This window comes from Berghia stephanieae, chromosome 10, assembly GCF_034508935.2.
Source record: "Berghia stephanieae isolate SIO BIC M18660-M18661 chromosome 10, UCSD_Bste_1.3, whole genome shotgun sequence".
Classification (NCBI taxonomy): domain Eukaryota; kingdom Metazoa; phylum Mollusca; class Gastropoda; order Nudibranchia; family Aeolidiidae; genus Berghia; species Berghia stephanieae.
The window spans coordinates 46,407,812-46,430,311 of record NC_088369.1 but is presented as its reverse complement, the minus strand read 5'-3'; the positions used below and the strand labels follow the sequence as shown (position 1 = coordinate 46,430,311).

Below are 22,500 nucleotides of genomic sequence, written 5' to 3'. Positions count from 1 at the left end.
CCTCGTGTCTGACCGGAAAATGTCGATAGGTGTGCCGGAAGTATTCACGTCAACCAATATGGCATCGAAGTCTTTGCCAACCTTGAAATTTCCTATCACATCATCTAGGCCCATTACTGAGAAGAAAAGGAAAAAAAAGATGGGTGGAGGGGGGGGGGGGGGAATTGCATTATATTTCTTAGCTCAACTGGAAACAAAATAGTCTGGAATGCCATTTTGAGCATATTTAGTGATTATTGCTCAATATATAGCTCTTTTAACCTGGCGCAGTCCCATGTTTGAGATTTATTTTGCTCTCGAGATGAGGGTCATTTAAATTGATTGATATTTGAAGGACGAGAGACGCAGAAGCGCGGACGAGAGACGCATGCGCACAATCAACATGACGTTCTCTCTCTATAATAACTTTTCCGCCGGTGACGTCACAGACTATGGGTGACGTCCAATCAATGGTCGCTACTCTTCCGCTAATCTCATTCCCTATAATATAACCTCTCTGGTTGTATGTTATGATAAGTTATACTTCCGATTTCGATTTCAGCAACAGGGCACATAATGTGTAACTCGGTACCGATGACGTAGTCTTTGACCTTTGACACCAAAGCAGAATATCGTTTCATCACCACCGTTAATTTTTACACAATTTAAATTGCTGATATCTCAGCTCTTGGAGTAATGGAAAAGTCGTTCTATATCAGAATTTAAACCTTAGAGCACGAACTTCTCTTTCATAAAAAAAATTCATGCTTTCATAACTAATACTAATGGACATGATCTATATTACATGTCCATGTGCTCGAGGTCATTGGTCACATTGCAAACTGTAGCAATGACTATCCCCCACAAATCTTTGGGCCTCTTTTTCGCTCACGAAGTGCCCAAATTCCGGACAAAATATGGGACGAAGCCGTTTCGTACATGCTATTTTAAAAAATTAAATACCAAGCTGTTTATCGATGAATATGACTGAAAGTTGGCACACAGTTAGAAAAGAGGTCATTTTAGATTATGTCAAGCGACAAAACTCTACTATTACGAGAAGACCGTTAAAAATAGATTTAACTCTTTGGAGTATAATATTTCTAAAACTACAAAGAGGAGAGATTTTGTCGCTCAAAAGGTTATATATGCACATTTCTTCTATTTATATTTCAAATTTCATTGGATTATGATAAGTACTTTTCCCGTATTCTCACAAAACATCAACCCAATTTGCATTTCAATGAGTGAAAATATGGAGACGGCCATTTTGCTCCACCATCGCGCGACACGAAATTGACGTGAGAAAGACAAGGCTGCCAGATGGCCAGACTTTAAACTGACCAAATTCGACTTCAAAAGTGGCTAAATAGAAAATCATATGGCTTTCACTATTAAGACTGGCCCACTTAAAATGAACTAAATTTTAACAAACAGAAAATTGAATAGACTAGGATAAATGTCAATGAGACAAAAATAGATGAATAAAATTTAATAAAAGAAGCAAAATTATATATTTGGCCACACACGTGGCCATCTGGCAACTTGTTCGCGGTGACTGACGACACAATAAATCCTCGCGCGCTTTTTTAAAATTAAGGCATTGTTTCATTGTTATGTCATAGGGATAGTAGATGAACACTCTTCTCTCTCTCGCTCTCTCTCTCTCTCTCTCTCTCTCTCTCTCTCTCTCTCTCTCTCTCTCTCTCTCTCTCAAATAAATACTAGAAATAACATAAGCCATGGTCTCACGGGACTGATTGATAATAATTTAGCAGGCAATTTTCGTGTCATTTGTATGGGTTGTAGACACAAGATTACACTTCGGAAAAGTTCCAAATGATCAATATTATGCATATTATAAAACAAAATTATAGTTGACCCTAGCCATACAGCTCTAAAACTATACAAGTTAGAACTCTTCTGATGTCTTCATCATATTTTCTGATAATTTTGCCATAAAATTGCCAAGTTTTAATATCTAATTCCACGTATTAAGCGAGATACAGCCACAAACCAGAATAAAACGCAGAAAAAGCGTCCCATATTTGTCGTATTTTTTTCTCTTTGTGAGTCATCCAAATAAATGACAGCTTTGAAACTGCATAACTTTGTTATATATTAATGGATTTTCAAAATTCAAAAAGATTTTTATTCAGTGGAGATAGGGCTTTGATTTAAGAGGAGTATTTCCTACAAAAATAGAAAACAAAAATTTTCATAGTCATTGCTACAAACTGTGCTCAAAGTGACCCACATAGTGAAAAGTGTTCACAGTTTTCGAACTATCCAATGTCATTTTGTTCAGCTTGACACATGTGTATGTTTACAACATTTTCATAAACAAAGCAGCGTGTTTACATTTATTAAGAGATGTCCAATCCTTAGACAGCAGCATATCATGTGATCGATGACTCAATTGGACGAAACCCTGAATATAGATCGCTCCCATTTGCACGATTTTGTGTGTTTTGTGTCCCTTACCCCCCCCCCCCCCCCCCCCCCAAGCTATAGATAGTATGTGCTTGACTAAGAAGCTCATAACATTGCCATCCGGAAGTATAACGGACCAACACACAAAACATTGTGTAATCATGAGCTTTTATAGTCCGGGTAATACCGTTTAGTGAGAATCACTCACAAACGCGGATGGCAAAATTATACAATAACAAAGGCTTGAGTGACGTCATCTTCGAACTATCTATAGTAATGTTGTGCTTTACAATAACACAACAGTGTACAAGGTCGTGTGCTTGCAATCTTATAGATAGTTCGAAGATGACGTCACTCAGGTCTTTGTTATTGTTTTTTTTTTTTGCCATCCGCGTTTATGAGTAATTCTAACTGAACTGTATTAACCCGACTATAAACGTTCATGGATACACACAGTTTTGTGTGTTGGTCCGTTATACTTCCGGATGGCAATGTTGTGAGCTTCTTAGCCAAGCGCATACTATCTATTGAATATTGGATTTCATCCATACACAACACGAATGCAGACAAGAATACAAACACAAACACAAAACAAACACTCTAACACACACACACACAAACACACAAACACACACACACACACATTAATTATCTTCAAAGGATAAAGCAAAGATTCGGGGGCAGCGTGTCTCAGCGGTACGGTCTTTGCTTCGTACCCGAAAGGTACCGAGTTCGATCACCCGCCGCCGCGCTGTGTGGCCTTGAGCAATAAGTCACCTCGCCCTAGCTTAATTTGCGGCGCTGCACTGCGGCTGACGCCTGGGTTATTTCAGTCTTCCCTTGGAAAAGACCCTAAAGACAAATTTCCCCTATGGGATGAATAAAGGGAATTTTAATTAATTTTATTTATTCAAGTTTCATATTTCATATGAACCAGTAAATACTCTTCAACAGTCGTAACGTCACTTCCTTCCTAATGACGCATGGTAACTTAGTAACACTGGCTCTAAATTATCCGAACAATGGCGGACGCCCGTATGAAATATTTCTCCGGCGAGTATAAAAGCGTATCCAGAGGGAAAAAAAAACACATGCATTTGATCATGTTTTGACTTTTACACATTCTGATCACAAGGCATATGAAAAGTTCTAGCCAGCATGAAAAATAAAAAGTAATGTTTTTCTTTGTTTAGAACCAAGATGGCCGCCGTTGCTAGGCAGCGTGACATCAGACAATTGAATCGTATTGAGTAACCTGGAACAAAACTCGTATCTGAAAACTCGTCCTTCTAATAGAATAGATCAATTGACCTAATCTTGGCAAAGGTTTCAAACCTGGACGTCGGGAGTCACACAACATTTCAATGTTTCACAAACTAAATCACCCCGGCAAAAAAAAACAAAAAAAAAACAATAAATACTTGGGCTTTTATACAGCGCAATATCCACTAAACGTGCTCAAAGCGCTTTACAAAGGGTCCCTGGCCAACAGCAACATTTAACATGACGCCTGTTAGGCGATATTATAATTTTTATCGAACAGAGACAAGGCTGTTAACGGCCAGATACTCATTTCACACCTGAGTATGAAGAGAGACTGTGAGCAAAGAGCCTTCTCCAAGGAGTCAACTATGCGCCGAGCGAGGTACGAACCCAGGACCTTCCGATCCGAAAGCAAGTGTCATACCACTAGACCACACATGGCCGCACAGCCCAGAACCGAAAAGGAGTGACTGGTGAGTTAGGATTCCAAGGAATCGATGCAACTCTCGGTGAGAGGCGTCCACGATAGAGTTGACCTGTTTTTTGTTCTCAAGGAATCGATGCAACTCTCGCTGAGAGGCGTCCACGATAGAGTTGACCTGTTTTTTGTTCTCAAGGAATCGATGCAACTCTCGGTGAGAGGCGTCCACGATAGAGTTGACCTGTTTCTTGTCCTCATTGAAATTCCAATTTATCGATGATATAAGCATAATTTGCTACCACACACCGTTGTCATGGAAACGACTCCATACTTGTGACAAACTGAATGAATTAATTGTGGAATGAATTTTAAAAGATTCCCACGGTGACGGTATGTATGCACAAGATTGCTACGGCTATTGGGGTCTAGTGGTATGGCACTCGCCTACGAGATTAGATGGACCTGGGTTTGAGCGTAACTATCGTTAGTTATAGCCTGATACTGAAACCCAAAACGACTGGCAGTTTGACGTCATTATTTGGTTTTTGCACCGTCTAGTGAGTTTTCGTTAGTAGTGCTCATGGAAACAAGTTATTTCATTGGTTGAACTATTGAATACAATTCACGATTTGTTTTCTTTTGTGGCCAAAGACTGGCATTTTGACGTCCTTTTTTGGTCAGTATCAGGCCATAACTTTACGAAGGCCACGGTTTGAGCCCCGCTCTGAGCGGCACATAGTTGAGTCCTTGAAAAGGCTTTTTATTGACATTCCCGCACCGTACTCGGGTGTAAAATGAGTACCTGGCTGTTAATAGCTGGAAAATATTGTAATATCGTCTAAGAGGCGTCACGTCTCGTCCTACATTTTAAGTATTGTTATTGGATAGAGACTCATTGTAAAGCGCTTTGAGGACATTTAGAGGATATTGCACAAAATAGGTGCTCACCTTGACAATTTGGCGTGTCTATAGATGGTATGAAGTTGACGTCACTCGGGTATTTGTTATTGTTTTCTGCCATCCACGTTTATGAGTAATTCTCACTTGACTGTATTAACCAGACTATAAATGTTCATGGTTACAACATAGTTTTATATGGTGGTCCGTTATACTTCCGGATGGCAATGTTGTGAGCTCCTTAGCCAATCGCATACAACCCATAACCCTTTTCTCACCATGTCTTACGATACTTTGAACATTCTTCATAATATTCAGATCTTGATTTGGACAGGAAAACAATTGGCCTGTACAGATAGTATGCGTTTGGCTAAGAAGCTCACAACATTGTCATCCGGATATATATAACGGACCAACACACAAAACTGTGTGTAACCTTGAACATTTATAGTCTGGTTCATTCAGTTTGGTGAGAATTACTCATAAACGCGGATGGCAAAAAACAATAACAAATACCCGAGTGACGTCAACTTCATTCTATCTATATAGGGCAATATCCACAAAACGTGCTCAAGGCGCTTTACAACAGGTCCCGAGGCAACAGCGACACTAAACATTATAGGACGAGACGCGAATGTATTTTTCGGACAGAGACAACCCTGTTAACACCCCGGAGCTGTGCCTATTTTACACCCGAGTCCGGTGAGAGAATGTGAGTTAAGAGGCACTTGCAGAGAATAACTGTGCGCCGCTCAGAGCAGAATCGAACCCTGGACCTTCCGATCCGAAGGCGAGTGTCATACTACTACACCACTCAGCCGATAAAGCGATAAACAAAAAATAAAAAGAAGAAAATTCTGTTTCGATGAATTGTTACTGTCGACGTTTACATATAGGCAGGTCTGACATCCGAATCCACTTTTGGGCCTAGTTTAACATTGTGATAATAGACAATGACATTTTGCGTCATTAAAAAAAAAAGATTCCATTACAACAATGAGCCCAAAATGAATTGGGTTATCGGACCTGTAAATGAGTGGCCGTTGGTTACCGTCAAAAGGCTTGGAGAAAGCACATTGAGGCGACTAAGACATGCCATGAAAAAATATAAAATCAATAACATAAATGCTTATATAAATTGAAATTTATTCTAAAATCGTTTTCTTTTAATTTGATATCAATGATATGCGTCAGTTAAAAACACTCACAACATCCTCCAGTCGGATATAACGTACCCGCGCACAAATCTATGTGTAACTTTAGTCTGATTAATACAGTTTAGTGAGAACTACTCATAAAATGGCTGGCTAAAAATAATAACAAAGAGCTGATTGACCTCAATACGCTTCAACAATCGTGACGTCACTTCCCTCGTAGTTGTAACTTAGTAACTGGCTCTAAACTATCGGAACAATGGCGGACGCCCTTATGAAATATTTCTCCGACGAGCATAAAAGCGTATCCAGAGGGAAAAAAAACCCATTATAAATATGATCATATTTTGACCTTTACACATTCTAATCACAAGACATATGAAAAGTTCTAGCCAGCATGAAGAATAAAAAGTACCGATTTTCTTTGTTTAGAACCAAGATGGCCACCGTTGCCGGGGGACGTGACACCAGACTATTGAATCCATTTCCTTCCTTCTATACTTTTTTTTATCTATGAGGGAAAGTCCGAAATAATAAATCAGCACGCACGTTTGTGAACGACGTATACCACTTGGCAGGTATGATAAGCCGACATGTTGTGGGCCGATGTGTGTTTTTCGCAAGTCTGACAACTCAAACTGTTATGGGTTCTTAACACCCCCCCCCCCCACCCCAATCAACAAAAAAACAAAACAAACACTTGATCTATTATAAAGAGATGCAACATCCACGAAACGTGCTCAAAGCGCTTTACAAGGGATCCCAGGCCAACAGTTAACATACAGGACGAGACGAGGCGTGCCGCCTGTTAGACGAATTATATGTATATTTTTTTCCGACAGGGACAATGCTCTTCACGACCAGGTACCCATTTTACACCCAAGTACGGAGAGAGAAGGAGTCAACAATGCGCCGCTGAGAGCGGGACTCGAACCTTGGACCTTTCAATCCGAAGGCTAGTGTCGTACCCCGAGACCACATAGCCGCAAATATTCCCATAATATGCTTCACAGCAAATGGTATATGTGGCCCACCATCACAGCACAGTATTACATTGGGTAAACCAGATTCCACCAATTGGATTTAAAGCCAAAACGGTTAGAACTGCAACATGCTAGACTCATGCGATTAACCCGTAGATTTTTGACCAATCGATAAATGGAATTTGTGACACACCTTCACACGTGCTCGGACAAACATAGTTGGTTGTTTATAAACAATAACGTGAGTGAAATCAACCCCTCTCTGATCATTGTTATTGTTTTTATATTGACAAATGGGTGACTGGACTTATCACACGATTTTCTCGATCAGATTCTAAACATTTATGTATACACAGAGTTTTCTGTGTTGGTTCTATTGATCTGGCAGTAGTATAGTGAGTATTTTACTTAGATCATACCATCGATACTAAAATCTGTGTAATTTGCTATGTTTACCAATCACTGCCATTGTTTACATTATGACGACTGTCCGAGAGGCGTGGTTATCTAGTTGTCTATTAGAAATGGTATGATGCGGACCGATTGCCGTTACCATCGTTGTTCTAGCCTGACACTGAAACCCAAAAGGACTGGCAGTTTGACGTCATTGTTTGGTTTTTGCACCGCCTAGTCATTTCATTGGTTGAACTATTGAATGCAACTCACGATTTGTTTTCTTTGGGGGCAAAAGACTGGCATTTTGACGTCATTTTTTGGTCAGTGTCAGCGTGGCCTTCGTAAAGTTTTGGCCTGATAAAACCAAATAATGACGTCAAACTGCCAGTCCTTTTGGATTTCAGTATCAGGCTATAACATAAAGATGGCTACGGTATCAGGCCATAGTTTTACGAAGGCCACGCTGACACTGACCAAAAAATGACGTCAAAATTCCAGTCTTTTGCCCAAAATGAAAACAAATCGTGAATTGTATTCAATAGTTCAACCAATGGGACCACTTGTTTCCATGAGCACTACAAACGACAACTCACTGTATAACAATACATAGGGAAATGAGATTAGCGGAAGAGTAGCGTACCTAGATTGGACGTCACCCATAGTCTGTGACGTCACCGGCGGAAAAGTTATTAGAGAGAGAACGTCATGTTGGTTGTGCGCATGCGTCTCTCGTGCTCTGGGCGAGGACGAGAGACGCATGCGCACAACCAACATGACGTTCTTTCTCTAATAACTTTTCCGCCGGTGAAGTCACAGACTATGGGTGACGTCCAATCAAGGGACGCTACTCTTCCGCTAATCTCATTCCCTATTATAGCTTTAAAAAAAACACAGAACAAGATTCCAAACACGGAACATTTCGGGCTCAAAACCCTTCCTCAGCCAACAACAACAACAACAACAACAACAACAACAACAACAACAACATTAACAATAACAACAATTAAAACTCGAGCTGTCGATCTGTGTTTTTTAGTTATGCTCGTATTTATGTATTTATTGGGTTGTTGTTGTTGTCGTTGTTGTTGTTGTTGTTGTTGTTATTGTTGTTGTCGTCGTTGTTGTTGTCGTCGTCGTCGTCGTCGTTGTTGTTGTTGTTGTTGTTGTTGTTGTTGTTGTTGTTGTTGGTTGCTAAATGGTTTTGAGCGTTCCGTGTTTGGTATTTTGTTCTTTTTTTTTATTATTGAAACTGTTCTATTCAGTTTTTGTTCATGCAAGGGCATTGGGCATGGTAAATCCGATTTCAATTTGGTTTATGAAGTTAAGCGTGTCCTACTTCATGTTAAATTTACAGGCACTCCGGGTTGCTGGAATAAAGAACACAATAAGAACATCAGAGTTGGTGGAACACATCCTCCCCCCCCCCCACACACACACCAAACACACACATACACATACACAAACACACACATACATACATACATACATTTACGTACATACATACATATACACACATACACACACGTACACACATACACACACAAACATACACTCACATACATACACACACATTTAAACACACACACACACAAACGCATACTTACACACATACACACACAAACACACATATACACACATACACACATACACGCACACATTTAGACCCATACACAAAAAATACACACAAGCACATACAAACACTCACACATACATATATACACACACACACAGACAGACACATACACACGTACACACATACAGACATAAACACACATACACAAACATCCGAACACATACAAACATACACATATAAACACGCATACACACACAAATACGCACACACGCACATACACATACATACATAAACACATACACACATACATATACAAACATACACACACATACATACACACATACACATCATAAACACACATAAATACACACATACATACACACGCATAAACACACATACACACATACATACACAGATATACACACATACATACACATACATACCCACATACACACACATACACATATACGCACACATATACACATACACACATACACACACACAAACATACATGCACACACATACATAAATACACAAACAAACACACACACACACACACACACATATATATATATATACACACACACACACACACACACACACACACACAAACATACACCGATATTTTACCACTTTGAGAAAAATCCGCTTACAAGTTTATCACAGAGATTGACAAAACCAAATAATCTCATTCCAAGACATCGGCACAAAGCAAGTTGGTTCTTTATGACCTGATGGATTAATGTGTGTGGGCGGAAAGGGGGGGGGGGGGGGGCTAGTTGGGGATGAGGGGTGGAATGGAGAATTGTGATGTATGAACACGCAATGGGTTAGAGGAAATGCGCTACATATTTGCTTTAAATAGATTTGTCACACCCCATCAGAGTGTTGTAAATAAATGAAAATGAATAAGGCCAATGAATGCATGGATACAGATGTCCTGGCGTAACAAACACGAATGCATTAAGCCTTAGGGAATGATCACACTAGCGTTTATCACAGATAATTAATGTTATTAGTTTAAGCAAAATATTCACAACATCTGTCAGCCGAATATGACGTACCGACACACAAAAGGATGTGTAATCTTAAACGTTTATAGTCTGATTCATAACGTTTCCTGAGAACTAATACATACAATGGCTGTCTAAAACCAAAAGAGATGAGTGGTGTCAATATCGTTCCATCTATAATAGTCAGAGAGGGTTTTCACTTAACATTGGGCTTTATCCGTATAAAATGTTACCCGCCAACTCATAACGGTAATATTTCGGGATGAACCAAATGCTGGAAATATGATGGGAAGTCGTGACGTCACACATTCCCCTCTTCCGGTTCAACCATTCATTTCCGGTTTGTGTCCATGGGTCACCTGCATTTTACACTAAGACACACACGAGGTGAATGTGCTATTTCTACCGTCATGAATATGAAAATTCCTAACCGAGTTTATCGCATTCGGGGTTGTTAAAAAAAATACAAAATAAAATAAAAGATTAAAAAAAAACAAAAAAAAACAACAAAACTGCAGATTAATTCCTTCCTCGTGGTTGTTTTTCACAGTAAATGCAAATCGGCGTTTGACAAAAATACTTGGTGTCCATTTAATATATTATGGAACATAAAAAAACCCATTAAACCTCCCCCCCCCCCCCCCCCAAAAAAAAAAAAAAATTAAAAAAAACCCCTGAGTTTCCACGCGGCTGTGTGGCCTAGTGGTATGACACTCTCTTTCGGGTCGGAAGGTCTTGGGTTCGAGCGCATAGCTGAGTTGAGTCCTTGGAAAAGGCTCTTTACTCACATTCTCTCATCGTACTAAGGTGTAAGATGAGTACCTGGCTGTTCACAGCGTTGTCTCCGTCGAAATAAAATTGCAATATCGCCTAATAGGCGTTATGTCTCATTCTACATGTTACGCGTTGCTGCTGTTGGTCAGGGACCCTTTGTAAAGCGCTTTGAGCACGTTTATTGGATGTTGCTCTATATAAACGCTCACGAATTTTTTTTAAAAATCACTAAAGTCTAGTAGAAATTGCTCAGTATAAGATCTCGTGTTTTTGTTATTTTGTTGTTGTTGTTGATTATCTTTTCCTTTTGTTTTCTTTTTTTTTGTTTGTTTGTTTTGTGTGTGCGTGTGTGTGTGTGGGGGGGGGGGTCGGATTTTTTTCGTTTAAAAAATCAATTGATTCTATGTCTTTAGGTAAAATACTCATTTTATCTGTCCGACAGATCCTGTACCAACATTTAAAAAACTGAGTGTAATCTTAAATGTTTATAGTCTGTTAGAGGGACTTAAATGAGGACTAATCACCCAATTGGCGGGCGAAGAGTACAGATTCCATTTCTGTATTTTTCGTGACTGCTTGCCTTTATTGACTGATTTCACGGGTCAAATCAATTACTCTATAAATAGAACATCAGAAAAACTACAGTCATAACTCTTAAATAGATGAGAAATAGCCTTCACCAGTCTGACGTCAATTCTCTCGTAATGACGCCTGGTTAACTTAGTAACTGGCTCTAAACTATCGAAACAATGGCGGACCCCTTATGAAATATTTCTCCGGCGAGCATAAAAGCGTATCCAGAGGGGGAAAAAAACATTATAAATCTGATCATGTTTTCATTAATACACATACTGATCACAAGACATATGAAAAGCTCTAGCCAGCATGAAGTATACAAAGTACCGATTTTCTTTGTTTAGAACCACGATGGCGCCGTTGCTGGGCGACTGGCATCAGACTATTGAATCCAATTAGGTTGCAGTCACCAGTGTTAGTTAAAGACCTGTATGAAACGGTGCCAGACGAAAACGTGTTGGTAGCGCGTCTGACATGGAATCAGGAGGTCAGAGGATTGATTTTTTGGGGATGTTTTATTTTTTTGTTGTTTTTTTTTGTTCTTGTATTTTACTTTCTTGCTTTAGCACCGTGTCAAACACACACATTCAGGTCTTTAATGGTTGTAATTTTAGTGGTGTTTTTTTATAGTGTGTAGATTTTGCCCCTGACGTCACTCAAAGTGGGCAGTCCCCCTCTCCACCCTCCCCCCCCCACACACACACAAAAAAATAAAAAAAATAATGGACATTTGTAGTTCCCTCGTCCCCTCTGTAATTTTCAACTACAAAATGCTGACTGACGTTGAATAAGTTCTTTCTTTAAGGATTGGGGAGGTGTGGTGTAAGGAGATACAGGATTGGGGAGGTGTGGTGTAAGGGGATAAAGGGTTGGAGAGGTGTGGTGTGAGGGGACACAGGATTGAGTGTGGTTGAGGGATAAGTTGGAAGTGTTGTGAGGGGATACAGGATTGGGGAGGTGTGGTGTAACGGGATACAGGATTGGGGAGGTGTGGTGTGAGGGGATACAGGATTGGTGAGGTGTGGTGTGAGGGGATACAGGATTGGGGAGGTGTGGTGTGAGGGGATACAGGATTGGGGAGGTGTGGTGTGAGGGGATAAAGGATTGGGGAGGTGTGGTGTGAGGGGATAAAGGATTGGGGAGGTGTGGTGTGAGGGGATAAAGGATTGGGGAGGTGTGGTGTAAGGGGATACAGGATTGGGGATGTGTGGTGTGAGGGGATACAGGATTGGGGAAGTATGGTGTAAGGGGATACAGGACTGGGGAGGTGTGGTGTAAGGGGATAAAGGGTTGGGGAGGTGTGGTGTGAGGGGATACAGGATTGGGAAGGTGTGGTGTAAGGGGATACAGGATTGGGGAGGTGTGGTGTAAGGGGATACAGGATTGGGGAGGTGTGGTGTGAGGGGATACAGGATTGGGGAGGTGTGGTGTGAGGGGATACAGGATTGGGGAGGTGTGGTGTGAGGGGATACAGATGGGAGGTGGTGAAGGGATACGGATTGGGGAGGTGTGGTGTGAGGGGATACAGGATTGGGAAGGTGTGGTGTGAGGGGATAAAGGATTGGGGAGGTGTGGTGTGAGGGGATACAGGATTGGGTGTGGTGTAAGGGATACTGATGGGAGGTGTGGTGTAAGGGGAAACAGGATTGGGGAGGTGTGGTGTGAGGGGATAAAGGATTAGGGAGGTGTGGTGTGAGGGGATAAAGTGTTGGGGAGGTGTGGTGTGAGGGGATAAAGGGTTGGGGAGGTGTGGTGTGAGGGGATACAGGATGGAGGTGTGGTGAAGGGATACAGATTTGGAGGTGGTGTAAGGGGATAAGGATTGGGGAGGTGTGGTGTGAGGGGATAAGGATTGGGGAGGGTGTGGTGTGAGGGGATACAGGATTGGGGTGTGGTGTAGGGCAGGATTGGGATGGGTGTGGTGTAGGGGATACAGGATTGGGAGGTTGTGTGATAAGGATTGGGAGGTGTGGTGTGAGGGATAAGGATTGGGGGGATGTTGGTTGTAGGGGATAAGGATTGGTGTGAGGTGTGTGTAGGGGTAACATGTTGGGGAGGTGTGTGTAAGGGAAAAGGATTGGGAGGTGTGGTGTAGGGATAAGGATTGGGAGGTTGTGTGGAGGGATAAGTGTTGTGGGTGGTGTTGTTAAATTGTGAGGTGTGTTAACGTCGGATTGGGGTGGTGTACACCCTCTGCTCAGGTTGATCGATAATGTTTGTAGGTGATTGACGTTGGTCTTATGTGTGTACTGGGTGTGGTGTTCTGCTATGTTGTTGTTGTTGTGTGTTGTCGTGATGTGTTGTTGAAATTGTTGTTGTTGTTGTTGTTGTTGTTGTTGTTGTTGTTGTTGTTGTTTGTGTGACGTGACACCGATCTGGTCAGATTTCATTGGATCGCAGTCATCGTTCTGGATACGACGTGAATTGATGTTGCTGTGATTATTGTTGTCACTTTGGGCAGTGGTGGTGGTGCTTCTGCTACTGTTATTGCTGCTGCTGCTGCTGTTTTGATTGTTGTTGTTGTTGAGGTTGTTCAGCCTATCAAAATGTCGTATCTTGGCCGCCTCCAAACCACGTCGAATGGCATCCAGCATGGACGGGCTACTGCCAGCACCAAAGTCTAGAAATTTCAATAATTTCGAATTAAGAAAAAAAAAAGAAATATTAAACGTCGGGAATGTGATGAATAAAACATAAAATTTGATATTCTTACGCATCAGAATATAATAATGATAATAATACCCCCCCCCACACCCCCACTTTTCTCACTGTCTTACCAACAGTAATTGGGTCGCTAGGTCTCTTAGAAATGGCGGAAAGAACTTTGCGATAGACTAGCATCCTATCCAAAGGGTAACAAGCAATTGCTATTTTCCGTTTCACGCTATAGAAACCGGGATAAACTTCGGCCCGAAAGGACAACTATATAGATGAACAAACGACGTGAATTAGAAAATAGATTCTATTACAGAAATAAACTTGGTAATTGTTTCTGGCATGATTTTTTTTGTCATTAATATTTCATTGGACTATAAACTTTGTACATTTATGATTTATTCGATCATGACCAATTTTCAGTTACCAGTATTCCATGATAGTATTTTTTGATTTGTAGATTGCTGTATTGATCTACGTTTCCTGACATTCAAAGTTGTGTAAAACTGTCTGTGAATGATACAATGAGATTCTGTAATTATAAACTATTGTATAAGGCGTTTAAAGGATAATTCCTATTAAGCCTTTAGTAAGATAAGATAAGATAATTAATTTATTGATCTTAACACATTTTATCCCGTTTCCATGCTTGACGAAGACCTGTGCTAATTTCCCGCCAATGACAAAATGTGACTTTAATAAAAACTTTTTGCGAAGTCTGATATTTCTCTGTGACTGAATGTGGGGCGGCGTTGCTCAGCGGTAAGGTCTCTGCTTCGTATCCGAAAGGCAACGAGTTCGACCGCTTTCTGTGTGTGGCCTTGAGCAAGTCACCTTGCCATAGTTCACTTTGCGGCGCTGCTCTGCGGCTGACGCCTGGGTTATTTCAGTCTTCCCTCGGAATAGGCCCACCCTTAAGACAAATTTCCCCATGGGGATGAATAAAGGGAATTTTACTTTTTTAAATTTTATTTTTAACTTGGAAGATCAATTAAATACTGCTGTGTATAGAAAAGATTGTAAAAAAGTAACAAACAAAAATAAATATAACAGCTTCAAAAACAACAAAAAGGGAAAACAAAATCAAACACAAGCCTTTTCAGGCTCGATACCCTTTTCAACCAAGAAAAACATGGATACATTACATAAAGACCAGAAGACGACAGGGAACTATTTTGCTCGTCTTTTCTGTAAGTCATTGGCTGTCCGTTAGAATGTCTTTTCTGTAATAGGATCTTGGTTACGATGTCCATTCTGTAAGTCATAGTATCTTTGGTTACGATGTCCATTCGTAAGTCATTGGATCTTTGGTTAGGATGTCCATTCGTAAGTCATAGTATCTTTGGTTAGGATGTCCATTCTGTAAGTCATAGTATCTTTGGTTAGGATGTCCATTCTGTAAGTCATAGTATCTTTGGTTAGGATGTCCATTCTGTAAGTCATTGGATCTTTGGTTAGAATGTCCATTCTGTAAGTCATAGTATCTTTGGTTAGGATGTCCTTTCTGTAAGTCATAGTATCTTTGGTTAGGATGTCCATTCTGTAAGTCATTGGATCTTTGGTTAGGATGTCCATTCTGTAAGTCATAGTATCTTTGGTTAGGATGTCCATTCTGTAAGTCATTGGATCTTTGGTTAGGATGTTCATTCTGTAAGTCATAGTATCTTTGGTTAGGATGTCCATTCTGTAAGTCATAGTATCTTTGGTTAGGATGTCCATTCGTAAGTCATAGTATCTTTGGTTAGGATCTCCATTCTGTAAGTTATAGTATCTTGGTTACGATGTCCATTCTGTAAGTCATAGTATCTTTGGTTACGATGTCCATTCGTAAGTCATAGTATCTTTGGTAGGATGTCCATTCGTAAGTCATAGTATCTTTGGTTAGGATGTCCATTAGTAAGTCAAGTATCTTTGGTTAGGATGTCCATTCTGTAAGTCATAGTATCTTTGGTTAGGATGTCCATTCGTAAGTCATAGTATCTTTGGTTAGGATCTCCATTTGTAAGTCAAGTATCTTTGGTTAGGATGTCCATTCTGTAAGTCATATTCTTTGGTTAGGATGTCCATTCTGTAAATCATAGTATCTTTGGTTAGGATGTCCATTCTGTAAGTCATTGATCTTTGGTTAGGATGTCCATTCTGTAAGTCATAGTATCTTTGGTTAGGATGTCCATTCTGTAAGTCATAGTATCTTTGGTTAGGATGTCCATTCGTAAGTCATAGTATCTTTGGTTAGGATGTCATTTCTGTAAGTCATAGTATCTTTGGTTAGAATGTCCATTCTGTAAGTCATTGGATCATTGGTTAGGATGTCCATTCGTAAGTCATAGTATATTTGGTTAGGATGTCCATTCTGTAAGTCATTGGATCTTTGGTTAGGATGTCCATTCTGTAAGTCATAGTATCTTGGTTAGGATGTCCATTCTGTAAGTCATTGATCTTTGGTCAGGATGTCCATTCTGTAAGTCATTGGATCCCCTGGTTAGGATGTCCATTCTGTAAGTCATAGTATCTTTGGTTAGGATGTTCATTCTGTAAGTCATTGGATCATTGGTTAGGATGTCCTTTCTGTAAGTCATAGTATCTTTGGTTAGGATGTCCATTCTGTAAGTCATTGGATCTTTCGTTAGGATGTCCATTCTGTAAGTCATAGTATCTTTGGTTAGGATGTCCATTCTGTAAGTCATTGGATCTTTGGTTAGGATGTCCATTCTGTAAGTCGTAGTATCTTTGGTTAGGAAGTCATTCTGTAAGTCATAGTATCTTTGGTTAGGATATTTTATCATTTCTTGTAGGAGTCCATTTGTATCTTGTTGGTTAGGATGTCCTTTCTGTAAGGTCATAGTATCTTTGGTTAGGATGTCATTGATTCGTCTTCTGTAGGTCCATCTAAGTCAATCTTTGGTTAGGATGTCCATTCTGTAAGTCTATATTGTGATTGAATCTTCTTTGGTTAGGATGTCCATTCTGTAAGTCATTTTGGAGATTCATTTGTATTGTTTGGTAGGATGTCCATTCTGTAAGTCATTGATCTTTGGTTAGGATGTCCATTCTGTAAGTCATTGGATCTTTGGTTAGGATGTCCTTTCTGTAAGTCATAGTATCTTTGGTTAGGATGTCCATTCTGTAAGTCATTGGTCTTTGGTTAGGATGTCCATTCTGTAAGTCGTAGTATCTTTGGTCAGGATGTCCATTTTGTAAGTCATAGTATCTTTGGTTAGGATGTCCTATCATTCTTGGTTAGGTCATTGTATCTTGGTTGGTTAGGATGTCCATTCTGTAAGTCATAGTATCTTGGTTAGGATGTCCTTTTTCTTCTGTTAAGTCATAGTATCTTTGGTTAGGATGTCCATTCTGTAAGTCATAGTATCTTTGGTTAGGATGTCGTAGTCATGTCTTTGTAGGAGTCATAGTAATCATGTCTTTGGTTACGATGTCCATTCGTAAGTCATTGGATCTTTGGTTAGGATGTTCATTCTGTAAGTCATAGTATCTTTGGTTAGGATGTCCATTCTGTAAGTCATAGTATCTTTGGTTAGGATGTCCATTCTGTAAGTCATAGTATCTTTGGTTAGGATGTCCATTCGTAAGTCATTTGGATCCTTTGGTTAGGATCTGTTGTCCATTCTGTAAGTGGATCTTTGTGTAAGGATCGTTGGCATTTGTAGTCATTGGATCTTGGTTAGGATGGCCATTCTGTAAGTCGTAGTATCTTTGGTTAGGATGTCCATTCTGTAAGTCATTGGATCTTTGGTTACGATGTCCATTCGTAAGTCATTGGATCTTTGGTTACGATGTTCATTCTGTAAGTCATAGTATCTTTGGTTAGGATGTCCATTCTGTAAGTCATTGGATCTTTGGTTAGGATGTCCATTCTGTAAGCCATAGTATCTTATTTAGGATGTCCATTCTGTAAGCCATAGTATCTTATTTAGGCTGTCCCTTCTTTACGTCATTTGGTGTTGGTTAAGATGTCCTTTCTGTAATTGGATCTTGGTTAGCCCCTCCTTTTTGTAAGTCAAAGGATCTTGGTTAGGACGTACTTTCTGTAAGTCATAGGACATTGGTTAGAATGTCCTTTCTGTAATAAGATATTGGTAAGGATGTCCTTTCTGTCAGTAATAGGATCATGCTTAGCACGTCCTTTCTGAAAGTCATTGGATGTTGGTTAGGATGTCCTTTCTGTAAGTAATAGGATATTGGATAGCATGTTCATTCTGTAAGTCATTGGTTGTTGGTTAGACGTCCTTTATGTAAGTCACGGATGCTTTTTAGCACGTCCTTTATGTAAGTAATTAGATCTTGGTTAGGATGTCATTTTTGTAAATCATAGGATCCTCGGTTAGTATCTCCTTTTTGTAAATGATAGGATCTTTGGTTAGCATCTCCTTTCTTTAAATGATAGGATCTTTGGTTAGCCTCTCCTTTCTTGAAATCATAGGATCTTTAGTTAGCATGTCCTTCTGTAAATGATAAGTTCTTTGGTTAGCATGTCCTTTCTGAAAATCATAGGATTTTAGTTCGCATGTAGTTTAAATAAGTCATATGATCTTGGTTAGGATGTCTTTTCTGAAAGTCATAGTATCTTGGTTAGAATGTCCATTCTGTAAGTCATAGTATCTTTGGTTAGGATGTCCATTCTGTAAGTCATTGGATCTTGGTTAGGATGTCCTTTCTGTTAATCATTGAATGTTGGTTAGGCTGTCCCTTCTTTACGTCATTTGGTGTTGGTTAAGATGTCCTTTCTGTAATTGGATCTTGGTTAGCCCCTCCTTTTTGTAAGTCAAAGGATCTTGGTTAGGACGTACTTTCTGTAAGTCATAGGACATTGGTTAGAATGTCCTTTCTGTCAGTAATAGGATCATCCTTAGCACGTCCTTTCTGAAAGTCATTGGATGTTGGTTAGGATGTCCTTTCTGTAAGTAATAGGATATTGGATAGCATGTTCATTTTGTAAGTCATTGGTTGTTGGTTAGACGTCCTTTATGTAAGTCACTGGATGCTTGTTAGCACGTCCTTTATGTAAGTAATTAGATCTTGGTTAGGATGTCATTTTTGTAAATCATAGGATCTTTGGTTAGCATCTCCTTTTTGTAAATGATAGGATCTTTGGTTAGCATCTCCTTTCTTTAAATGATAGGATCTTTGGTTAGCCTCTCCTTTCTTTAAATTATAGGATCTTTAGTTAGCATGTCCTAATGTAAATGATAGGGTCTTTGGTTAGCATGTCCTTTCTGAAAATCATAGGATTTTAGTTCGCATGTAGTTTAAGTAAGTCATATGATCTTGGTTAGGATGCCTTTTCTGTAAGTCATATGATCTTGGTTAGGATGTCTTTTCTGTAAGTCATAGGATCTTGGTTAGGGTGTCCTTTATGTAGGTCTGTAATGTATCTACGTTTTTCATTTGTTAGATAAAGAAGGGTTTTGAGCCCGAAACGTTCATTTTTTTGGTATTTTGTTCTGGGTTTTTTTTTGAAGTTGTTTTATCCATTTTTTTCTCGTTACTTGTTTACAACCCACAGATTCTATCAACTTGTTATCTCTTTGTCTAGAAAGATTGTTCGCCGAAACATGTAATTCGAATTTGTGGGGAATCAACAATTTTTGCACACCTTTAAAAATATTTTCTATTTTTGAGATTGACTACATTGTCCAGGCCAGGCAGAGTAGGAATAATTTACTACTATTTTTAAAGTCTCAAGTCATAAATACTTTTTTTCTTTGGTTTCAGTTTTTGTAGCTGCAGAGTGGCTCTCGATCATCCCAGGTCAAGAACTGAGTTGGAAACTTCATGCTCCAGATGAGTTCAAGGGAATAAGTCAATGAGTGTTGATATGTTGATGATGAAAGGTGAAGCAAAGTAAATTGCCCAAGAATGTACCTGGTGGAGACCTGTGGTGGGAGCCGATGCTCCAGAGGAGTTCAAGGGAATAAGTCAATGAGTGTTGATATGTTGATGACGAAGGGTGAAGCAGAGATGGTGGCCCACGGTCATCCCAAATGGAACTCTGTGGCGAAGGTGCCCTTCTCAAGAGGGAGTTTTCAAAAAAGTAAGTCAAGGAAGTCAAGTCCCGTAACCCTCGTGTGTTTCGATTCTAAAGAAAGTTCGTTGATGTTTTGATGATCTGGTTAAAGAGTTGTTATTGACGTGTACATTTTTGCAGGTATAATACAAAGACAACGGTCACGTGTACATATTTGCAGGTATGATACAAAGACAACGGTCACGTGTACATAATTGCAGGTATGATACAAAGACAACGGTCACGTGTACATATTTGCAGGTATGATACAAAGACAACGGTCACGTGTACATATTTGCAGGTATGATACAAAGACAACGGTCACGTGTACATATTTGCAGGTATGATACAAAGACAACGGTTACGTGTACATAATTGCAGGTATGATACAAAGACAACAGTCACGTGTACATAATTGCAGGTATGATACAAAGCAACGGTCACGTGTACATAATTGCAGGTATGATACAAAGACAAGATAGCTTGATTTAAAATTGTTGTTATGGATAGAAAATATTTTGCCTTGGTTTTAGATTATTTTCAGTACAACAATGAGCCCATAACAATTTGGGTCATCAGACCTGCAGATAGGTAAACGTTGATTGTCATGTATCAAACAATACGCTCTTTCAGGTTTTGAAAACTTTGGTATGCGTATCTATATGGCGCAATTATATTTAAATGTGATTCACAAGTCTGCAGCTCCCACAGCGGGACTCGAACAAGAGACCTATATGTCTGAAGGCGAGTGTCATACCACAAGACCACTCAATCTTGACCTTAAAAAGTTTACGTTCGTTCCCGTTTAATTTATAAACCTTTACCTGTTCCGAGTCCAACTTTGACCTTTGACCCCATCACGTGATGCAAGTCCATGAGGCCACTGGTCAGACTGAAATGAAAGATCAAGGTTAAATGTATCGGATGATGGTCACGCAATAGGGTTCAATAGTCTGATGTCACGTCGCCTAGCAACCAGCAGCTTGGTTCTAAACAAAGGAAATCGGTTCTTTTTACTCTCCATGCTGTCCAGACTGTTTTCACGTGTCATGTGATCAGCATGTATAAAAGTCAAAACATGATCAGATTTATGTTTTTCTCCTCTGGTTACACTTTTATCCTCGTCGGAGAAGTATATCATAAGGTCCGCCATTGTTCCGATAGTCTAGAACCAGTTGCTAAGTTACTATGTGTCATTACGAGGGAAGGGACGTCACGGTTGTTGAAGGCTATTTGCTGTCAAACGCCTAGTAAAGATTTGAAAAGAAGAAAATAAGATTTTCATTTATAAGATTTCATTTATTGGTGATCGGATGACCTTCTTCTTTAGGGTCTGAATTGAGAAAAGTCTGATTTAACCCAGGCGCAGTTGCAATGAAGCGCGGGAAAATGAACAAAACGACATTTGATAGTTTCTTGATGACGACAAATAAATGGAGATGGGGACAGTAGGCTTGAACCAGGGTCACCGGATAGACATTCAATACTTCATCCACTCGACCATCTCGTGTCTTTAGCTCTTCGGTGAAAAAAATAATTCAATTTTTAGTTATCAATTGAAAACACCTTCTTGTCAAAAACAATAAAACCCGGAACATCCTGGATGACTTCCTTGAACAAGTCCAGGTACTCATTTTACACCTGAGTACGGTGAGCGAATGTGACTAAAGAGCCTTTTCCAAGGACTCAACTATGCGCCGAGTGAGGCTCGAACCCAGGACCTTCCGATCCTAAAGCGAGTGTTATACCACTAGACCACAAGGCGTCACAATATATAAAAATAGATATGAACATTTATATACGGCATTTCTAGGAATTTATCATGCTCAATGCGTTTCGCAATGTTTCACTTATTACCCCCAGAAGGCCATATAGAAACCATATTTCTATTTCACACAGTACCAGTCGACTGTTAGTCGCCCTATTCAAAGTAACACTCTTACAATATCCGTCACTGCCTATAGCCAAGTACCCATTCACATTCACTTGAGTTGAGTGGGGTATAACTTAGGAACCGGAATTTTCCACGATCACTGTCACCCATCCGGCCAATGACGACGGTTAACATCGCTTGACTCTGTTATTAGACGAGATATCTCACCGCTGCACCATCTAGTTACACAATAATGGACTAGCTGTAATAGGACAATACATTGAATTGGTTTGAGAGGATTTCTATTACTACAAAGACTATAACAATTTAGGTTATCAGACGTGACAATAACCATACATTGTTCTAGATCATTCTCTTCGTTTTTACCTGAAGTTAGAATTCGGACAGTGGCATATCCCAGAATTCCGGGCTTTAATCATGTCAAGTTCCGATTCGGACAAGTGCACTCCATGGGCGAGCATTGT

The 22,500-nt window shown here is 39.8% G+C and overlaps 1 protein-coding gene across 1 annotated transcript in view; it reads right to left on the bottom strand.

Annotated features, from left to right (window-relative positions):
• The window catches only part of LOC144980684 (uncharacterized), a 66,401-nt gene that overhangs the window by 2,816 nt on the left and 41,085 nt on the right, over window positions 1-22,500 (bottom strand). Inside the window, exons 10-15 of the mRNA XM_078928363.1 lie at window positions 22,403-22,500; window positions 20,967-21,034; window positions 12,470-14,082; window positions 8,879-8,893; window positions 4,100-4,349; window positions 1-116 (exon numbers count right to left, since the gene is read on the bottom strand). The exon at window positions 1-116 is cut by the window's left edge and continues 31 nt beyond it. Of these exons, the coding sequence (XP_078784489.1) occupies window positions 1-116; window positions 4,100-4,349; window positions 8,879-8,893; window positions 12,470-14,082; window positions 20,967-21,034; window positions 22,403-22,500 (2,160 nt within the window). The remainder of the gene's footprint in view (window positions 117-4,099; window positions 4,350-8,878; window positions 8,894-12,469; window positions 14,083-20,966; window positions 21,035-22,402) is intronic.